The 8,779-nt window shown below is 55.7% G+C and overlaps 1 protein-coding gene across 1 annotated transcript in view; it reads right to left on the reverse strand.

The window, feature by feature from the left end:
• Window positions 1–2,216: 2,216 nt before the first annotated feature.
• Window positions 2,217–8,779, reverse strand: part of TMCC2 (transmembrane and coiled-coil domain family 2) — a 42,157-nt gene continuing 35,594 nt past the window's right edge. The window contains exons 3-5 of the mRNA XM_008580631.1: window positions 6,031–6,971; window positions 4,467–4,602; window positions 2,217–3,801 (exon numbers count right to left, since the gene is read on the reverse strand). Coding sequence (XP_008578853.1) covers window positions 3,490–3,801; window positions 4,467–4,602; window positions 6,031–6,971 — 1,389 coding nt within the window. The 3' untranslated portion in view covers window positions 2,217–3,489. The remainder of the gene's footprint in view (window positions 3,802–4,466; window positions 4,603–6,030; window positions 6,972–8,779) is intronic.

Below are 8,779 nucleotides of genomic sequence, written 5' to 3' on the forward strand. Positions count from 1 at the left end.
GTTAATCCATTATGTTCTAGGCACCGTGCTAAGGTCTCGACATGCAGAAAGCCAAACTTCTGTGCTTAAACCTGTGAACCAGTGTCATTTCCATTCCTATGGGCAGATGAAGAGACTGGTCTGAGGGGCTGGAAACTTGTCTAAGGGGACTGCCAGCACTGGGATTTCAGCCCAGGTTTGCCAGCCCCTTAATACTGGGATCAGGACTTCACTTAAGGGCCCTACCACTGAAGGAGAAATTAAGCCTGCCACAGAGATCCTTCCAGGTGCCCCCACTATAGCTCCTCTCTTCTCCCACCCTCTGGCCCGAAGACTCTCCTTCCCTCCCTCCCTCCACAGCCCAGAACCACTCCAGAGTAACTTGGGCTGGAGGGATTGTCTCCTCCCACAGGCCTGTGCCTGTCGGCTTCATTGTCAGCCACAGCTGCACCTGGTGTAGCTCCACTGTTTTGATAAGGCTGGCAGGGAGTGCCAGCTGTGCACGGGCACAATAAACATGCCTGGTCCAGGCCAGCCACCTGCCTGCTCAGTGCTGCCGGAACAGCAAAGAGCCAACTCCAGGCAGAGATGACCCAAGTCGAGGGAAGTGCCTGGCTGAGCCTTCTGGCCCCTAGGTGTGGGGCCAGGACCTGCAGGGCATCTTTCCCTGCTCTGGGAAAGGGCCTGCCTATTGGTTCTGCAGTCTGAAGGGGTGTCCCCTGCAGAGGAGGCAACCCTGATTCAATGTCTTACCCTATGAATTCTGGGAGGTAGAAGGAGGCCTGGCCAGAGTGGGGGTAAATCACCCCCTTCTTGCAGAGGGAGTCACGCTCCCTCTCCGACACAAACAAGGAAGCATCAGTGACCATTAGAAGAACAAAACCCAACCCCCCTGACAGGGAGAGCTTTACTAGTTACCCCCACTGTGACTGTGACAATGAAGCAAACAAGGTCTGGTGTTGTGCTGTCCTGTCCTTTTTGCAGAAGATGACCTTGTATAGCTGGGGCTGATCTCCCCACCCCTCTTGGACTGTTTGCTCTGCAGCCTCAACATCAGCTGAGAATGACCCCTGCCCTCCCCACTTTCAGTGTGGACTGTGGCAGGCAGTGACATTTAAGAGCCAATTCTGGGAAGGCACCTGATCTTGGCGAGGAATGTGGGAAATGTCTGTAGCCTGGAGCAGCCACCCCCCACCTGGGGCCCAGGAATGTGGGCTCTGCGTCTCCTGTGGCCCCCAGCAGAAGTGTACGCCTGTGGTAGGAAGAGAAAGGGGTGCAGGGTCCAGGAATGACACTGTTGAAATTCTTGTAAGGTCACCTGGTGAAACTCCTACATTATACAGAGGGTGAGGGTGAATTGTCAACGCCACCCTCCCATGGCACCAGCACGGAGTCCTCTCCAATCTGGTTAGGGCACTGTCCTTGACTCCTGCGGTCCTCTGGAGCCTGAGGCCATGGATACAGCTGCAACTTTTGATGTCAGACCCACAGAACTGCAAAGTATCAGAGCCATTTGAAATTAGCAGCTACTGCACCCATCCCATATTACAGATGTGGAAACTGAGGCCTAGAGAGGGGATGTGAGTTAACTGAAGATGCACTAATTATGGGCCAGGACCCAGGTCTGTGAGTTCTGGGGTGGGTGCTTTTCCCACAATCCTTCCTGTTACCGTGATGCTAGACATCAGCATCTCCTGATCTCCAGAAAGGAGACTCAGGTGGCCTCTCCCAAACTCCCACAGGGCCTCTGCTGGGAATCCAGTGCCTTCTGGGGTGCCCTTCTGCGGGAACTGCCAGAAGTAGGTGCTACAGTCACAGAGCAAACACTGAGGGCCTGGTTTCTTAGCTCCAGCTCCAACAGATACCCCTCTTTGGACTGAACCCTGAGAAAGTTTTCGAGTAAGGACTCTGCTGCCCTCTTGTGGCCACAGCTGCGCACGACTACTGTCATCCAGGCCCTGGGCTGCTTATCTGTTCCTAGCTATGGATCTCTCTCTCCCAATTCCCCTCCTCCGGAAAGCGCTCCAGGAGGGCTGAATGGGGCTGGGAGGAGTGGATGTCACCCCACCCTATTACATCACTTAGGCCAGAGTTATGGCTGTTCAAAGCAAGGTGGGAAGGGTGGATGATGCCTTGTTCAATGTTGGACCCAGCCTGTGTTACCCAGAATGCTCAGGTGTGGGGAAAGACTTCATGGTTTCCATGGAGACAACCTAATCAACCAACACTAGACAGGATGGTTTGAAAATTTAGAGGATATTTATTTCTCGGGAAGGTCCACACAGCTGGCAGGCACTGTTTTCCCCCGCTCTAGGGGATTCCTCTGTCCTTTTCAGAGAAATCCCCTCTCTTCTTGGAAGTGCCCATGGGGAGGCTGGGATGTGAAGAGAAACCACACACAACACTCCAGAGCCTTAAAAAAATAAAGCAATAAACAACCTCCTCCACACAAATACACACTTACAAAATAAATAGACGTATAAAAGAGGCCACGCTCCTCCCATCCTGGCTGGGGGCTGCTTCGGGAGAGCGGTGCTGGGTGGCTCTGTCCCACTTCTCCCAGCCAGGACTATGCAGAGGCTAAACGGTATGGAAGTGCCTGATGAGCCAAGAATAAGCCCCGGCTTCAGAGAGAGGATGGGCCGGACCTCTCCCTGGAGTTCGGCGGGGAAGACGTGGGGGTAAGGGATGAGGAACAAATAAATAAATAAATAGAACCCAACAGGCTCCCAGAGGCCTAAGGGCTTAGACTGAGGCTTGGGGCCTCTGGGGCCTGTTTCCCTGAAAATAGCAGATCCAGAGACAGGCAGAAAGAACAGCAGGGAAAACACAAGACCAAGGCCACAGCCCACCCAGTCTCCAGAGCCTGCATCCTTCAAACCACAGAAAAGCCCAGCCCCAGAAGCCAGCTTCAAACCAGCTCCAAAGGGAAGAAGGGTGAGGGGTTGGCTGAGCTCCCAAGTAGCTGCTCTGAGCCTGCTCTCTGGCCCCGGAGGTTCCTGAAGCCTGGGGACCCCGCACTCCCTGCAGCCAGCAGAGCCTCCCCCCTCGCTCTCTTGCCTTCAACCTGACCCCCTCCACCGGAGGGGACCATAGTTGCCTCCAGGGTGGACTCTTCCCGAGGGAAGCTGAGGCAGAGCCCTCTCCAATTCTATTCTTTAGTGGCCTTCCTGACCTGGGGCAAACCGAGGTCAGCTGGGAGGAGTCCTTGTAAGACTGTAAATAATCAAAACAACCCAATCCTGGTGTCATCCTCTGCGCCACTGGGCCACAGGTGTCCCCACTGTCTCAAGCCAGGGCTGCACTCTGAGCTCCCTTCAGGCCAACAGGGAGAAGGGGTCAGACAGAAACAAGTACAGAGAAGGGGGCAGGAACTGCTGGAATGGACAGTTTGGGCAGGAGGCCAAACCGGATACACGAAGAAGTCCAAGGGAGTCGGGAGTCCTCGAGTCCCTCCTGAAGAAGTGTGGCCAGCTGGGGCCAGAGAGCACGGCACAGGGCGCTGGCCACTCAGCTGGGCAGCAACACGTGCTCCAGGAGGTAGGTGAGGGAGTCCCAGTGCTTCCAGAGGAGGAAGAGGACGAGGACCAGGAGGGCGGTGCTGGTGATGCGCAGGCGCGTCTTCATGAGGGGCGTGATGAAGTTGGCAATGGTGGATACGAACACCAGCAGCACGGCCATGAGCGCCAGGATCACGTTGATGAACTTGCCCAGCAGCGCCCGCGCGTTGGCATTCTCCACACCCTCCAGCTGCACCACCTGCTGCTGTTGCTGCTGCAGCTCCAGCTTGGTGACCCGGGTCAGGCAGGACTCCACGGCCTCCTGCGGGGGAAGAGGGGTGGGCACGTGGGTGCTCAGGATGGGCGGGACTCCCAGGCCAAGCCCAACCTACACCACTGAGAAGGTGACAATACACAGGGTCCCCTCTCCAAAGGCCAAGAGGGGTGTGGGGGAATCAGCTGCAGCTGGGGGCAGAGTCCTTCAATGAGGACTCTGAGAAGGATGCCAAGAAATGGGAGTCTTGATTAATATGGGAAGGAGAGGAGCTGGTCCAATCCCAGCTCCCTCTTGAGGCAGGCTGGAGCCTGGAAATTCTAATTATTCATCTGCAAGGCTGCCATCAAAGAGGTGAGGGGCACGGTGGCCCTCGCCCATTGGTGCGCCTTTGCGCAGTGCACACTCACGGCCTCAGGCCGGGCCTTGCTCTTATCTCCACCCCACCCCAGGCTGCCTCTGCATCTGTGCGCCTATCTGCCCCAGCCAGTGGAACTGCCTGCATCTGTCATCCTCCACGTGATAAAGCCCTAACCCTCTGGCTGCTGCCAGCTCTAGCAGCACATCTGGGGCCTCCCTAAGGTCGTCCCCAGCCCTACCTGGATGTCCCGAGCCCTCTCAGTCATCCTCCACGTGATAAAGCCCTAACCCTCTGGCTGCTGCCAGCTCTAGCAGCACATCTGAGGCCTCCCTAAGGTCGTCCCCAGCCCTACCTGGATGTCCCGAGCCCTCTCGTAGGACTGGTAGGCGACCTTCTCCTCCATGCTGGCCAGCTCCTGCTTCAGGTTTGACATCTCATTCTGGTAAAGCTCAGTCAGGTGGTTGAGCTGCTCCTCCAGCCGCTCATACCTAGCAGATGGAGGAAGAGTGACAACGGTCCTGCCTCCCCAGCCTCCCTTCTCTCCCCAGGATGGGTTCATTCATCCTCTCAACAAACAATGACTCCATCCACCCCACGTGTCTGGCCCTGTTCTAATTTTGTAGCAGATGGAGGAAGAGTGACAACGGTCCTGCCTCCCCAGCCTCCCTTCTCTCCCCAGGATCGGTTCATTCATCCTCTCAACAAACAATGACTCCATCCACCCCACGTGTCTGGCCCTGTTCTAATTTTGACAGCAACGATGATGGAAGCGACTATTTACACAGCACTTCTTACGTGCAGGCACTGTGCCAAGCCTTTTACCCACATGACCTCATAGGATCCTCACCACGACCCCATGAGGTAAGTCGAGCATTGTCCCCGTTTTACAGATGAGACTGAAACAGAGAGGTTAAGGAACCTGCCTAGGATCACACAGCATGTGAATGGAGGTGGTAAGGACAGACTGACTTCAACCTGGGCTCTTATGCCCCGAGCTAAGATGCTCTCCTGGGTATCAGGGACACAAGGATGTAGAGGACACAATCCCTGCTCTGAAGGCACAAATTACAAAAAGATGACTATCATGTGGGGATTGGTTAGTTTTTAAGCAGGGTTCCCCTTCAATTTTTCCAAGTCTTCTTCATATATATAAAGAAGGAAAAGAAAAAGTGCTAAGGAAGCGATCACTCAAAATCCCAGAGATAAGTACCAAGTGCCATACGAGAGGCACCGAGTTGGGCGTAGGGAGCAGAGACGCCAGCTGGATGCCAGGCTGACTTTAGGAGCTTTTGTGTGTGTGCGTGTGTGTGTGTGTGTGGCTGGCCGGTAAGGGGATCCAAGCCCTTGACCCTGGTGTTACAAGGCCGCACGCTATGACTGTAGGAGTTTTGACTGGATGTTCAAACTTACCATGCTACCTATTCACACACTTCGACTTTCCAGGTTTGGACTCATTTAATCTTTACAACAACCTTATGAGGTGGAGATTAATGTTATCCCCGATTCGGGGACAAGGAAACCAGGTGCAGAGTGTTAGCTAGTTTGCTCAAGGGTTATAGTAAATAACAGAGCTGGGACTTGAACCCAGGTAATCTGGCTCCAGAGTTTCTCCAGATGAGAGGCCAGATAGCTGGTCCCTGCCTCCGTTTCCCCTTCTGTACACTAACCACATAACAGTCCAGGCAGAGATGTTCAGAGCACGCTCAGATAGGCAGCACCTTCCTTCCACAGGTCTTCTAACCCTATCTTCCAGCTGCCCAGTCCAGTCTGGAGAAAGGCCCTTCAGCCTCTTCAGGGCCCGTCAGGACCCTTCTAGAGCTCCTCTGTGTGCCTCCACACCCCGCGTCTGACACCTGGTGCACATCACCTTGCGCCAGGGTCAGGCTGGCAGCAGTGGGAGCCAAGCAGGCACCTACCTGTAGCGCTCCTCTTGCAGGCACTGGGTCATGTAGGTGTAGTCCCTCTGCAGCTGAGTCTTCAGGTCCTCCATGGAGTCCTCCAGGTGTGACTGTCCCTCCTTGATCTCCCGCAGCTCCTCCAGCAGTGTGTCCAGGCTTCCGGGGGCGCCATACAGTGTGTTGGACTTGGGGCTCCCCAGTGCCCCACCAGGCCCTGCCCCGGAGTTGCTGCCTGCCCCGGCTGAGCTGGCACTGGCACTGGAACACTCGTCGTCACTGCCGTACTTGGGGCTGGACACAAGCGTGGCACTGCCGCTCAGTGCCCGTGCTGCCTCCTCAGAGGGCCCATCTTCCAGAGGGTCCTTCAGGTGGGCAATGTTGTCGGCACTGCCAAACTTGTTGCGGATGAGGCTGGCAAACTCCCGGGGCTTGGACACCACAGCGGTATGGGTGGCCTGCGAGAGGCCCGAGAGGCTGCCCTTGACACCCTCCACCACGCCGCCCCCGAAGCCACTGATGCCCGCGCGCACGTTAGCGCCCACGTCCTTCAGCCCCTGCTGCATGTCCCGCAGCACGTCCTTGGGCTGCCGAGAGGGCCCGTTCTGCTCGATCTCCTTCAGCCGCCGGCGGTAGTGCTCCAGCTTCTTGTGCAGCTGGGCGATGGTCTGGGCCGACTTCTGGTTCTTCTTCTCAAACACCTGCTTGATGCGCGACACCTGCTGCTTGTCCGCATTGTTAGCCAGCTTCAGGTACTCCGCCACGTTGTCGTCCCGTGCCTCCTGCTCGATTTTGATCTGCTCGGTGATCTTCAGGATCTTCTGGTGCAGGTGGTCGATGGCAGCCTTGGTCCGCTGGGGGTCCGGTGCCCCATCTGGCACATCCAGGCTGATGGGGCCATCGGTGTCACCATGGCCGGGTCCAGAAGGGAGGTTCAGGGTCACGAGGTCTCCTTTGTCGACCTGGGGAAGGAGGCAAGCAGAGGAAGCATGGATAAATCATGACACCATGGGAGTGGCCAAGGATACCTCTGGATTTGGTTTCTCTACTGGGAAAATGGATGCAGGATGAATAGGAAACTTCACGGACAGAGTCCAGAAGAATACAACCACCACTGCAGCAGCGTTCCCTCACAGCTACATACCGGTTTGCCACTTACAAAAGGTCCTCTCACATCTGTTCTCTACCCAACCCTTGCAGCATCCCTAAAATGCAGTCTAGGTAGATCTGCTCCTCCTTTGGCCCAGGGAGGTCAAGCAAGTTGCTCAGGGACACACAGCTAGGAAAAGACAAACCTCCAGCCCAGAACTCTTAATGCTCCAGCACATGGACCAAGCAGGTCTGAGGCCTCATCAGAGAGTTACAGGGTTGATTTCTGAGATGAGACAAACTGCCTCTGTGGACTCAACATCCCCATAGGCTTCTGCCTTGAGCAGGCCTGTCCCTCAAAGCTGACCAAAGCCTACCCTTTGGCTCCATGTCTTCCTGCCCTCCCCATCCCTTTTTCACTAACATAGCCCAACAGGTCACCCCACCCCTGCTGACACCTCTCTGGGCCCCTTCGTTACCTTCCAGCTCTCTGGAGTCATCAGCAACCTCTTCCGCTTCATGAGAGTGGGGGCAGCAGCCGTTCCCAGTTACCCAGAACTGGGAGAGAAGCACACACCCACCCGCCCTGCTGGTCAGGTCCCCGAGAACTGAAGCCCCAGAAGTAACTCACAGGCCAAGGGAAGCAGGGACCAGTCTGGGGGCCTGAGGGCACCAGCTGCCCTGCTTTGAAGGGGGTGAATGCACAGGAAGGAAATGGCAGCCCCCTTTCCTCCCCACCAGGCAGGCTGGCTTCCCGAGCACATCAGGGTGGCACAAAACTCGGAGAGACAAAGAAAGGAGAAGAGAGACTGAGAAAGGATGAAGGGGAGGGAGAGAACGGAAGGAAAGGTCACAGAAGATAGGAAAGATGGGAAATGCAAGGTCAGATGAAAGTAGGCAGGTCTGGAGCCCCACTCTCCCGGGGCCTGGTTCCCCCTCAGCCCGCTGGAGGATCTCTCTGTCCACAGCCGTGTCCCCAGTGTCTTATCACCATATAACGACGGAAGCAGCAGGAAACGGCTCAGCCCCGTGTATTTTTATACACAGCACACCCCGAGTAAGGCTGGGTCAGATCATTCGCTCTGTGTGTACAGGGAGGGCAGAGGCAGGGTGAGGTCTGTGTGGGGGAAGGGGTTAAACACAAAGAAAGTGGCCTGGTCACACGCACCAGAACTGGAAACAGCTTGTGCCAATTACAGGCAGAAGTCACTTGGCTCCATTTCTGCCAAGGTGCAAAGTTATCAGAAAACATTATTGAAAACAATGCCTGCCAGACTCAGGAGCCAGGGGAGGGTGGTTCCTCTGTGGGCTTCTTCTGGGGCTTTTTCAGGTCACGGTTCCCCTGGGGATGCTGGGACAATGACTATCCCTCCCCCAGTCTCTCCTGAAGTTGGGACTTTCCTCTTGTGTTTGCTTTGGGTCTCCCCTCATGCTCCCTTGCCTTCCCCGCCAGGTATTCATACCTTTAAAACTCTGCTCCTGAGAACTGCTGACCTCTCATCCCCAAGGAACCAATTCCACGGTCTCCCTTAAGTGGTCTGTCCGAGGTCTGTCACACCAGTCTGATTTAAAACCCCACCTTGCAGTTACCCTTCCTGCTGGACCATTCCCTGCAGTGATGGCAATCAGCCCATCTCTGATTGTTCCGTCAGTGCCCTCCTCTGTAAAATGGGGGTCATAA

Source organism: Galeopterus variegatus, unplaced genomic scaffold (assembly GCF_000696425.1).
Source record: "Galeopterus variegatus unplaced genomic scaffold, G_variegatus-3.0.2 Scaffold86, whole genome shotgun sequence".
Lineage (NCBI taxonomy): Eukaryota > Metazoa > Chordata > Mammalia > Dermoptera > Cynocephalidae > Galeopterus > Galeopterus variegatus.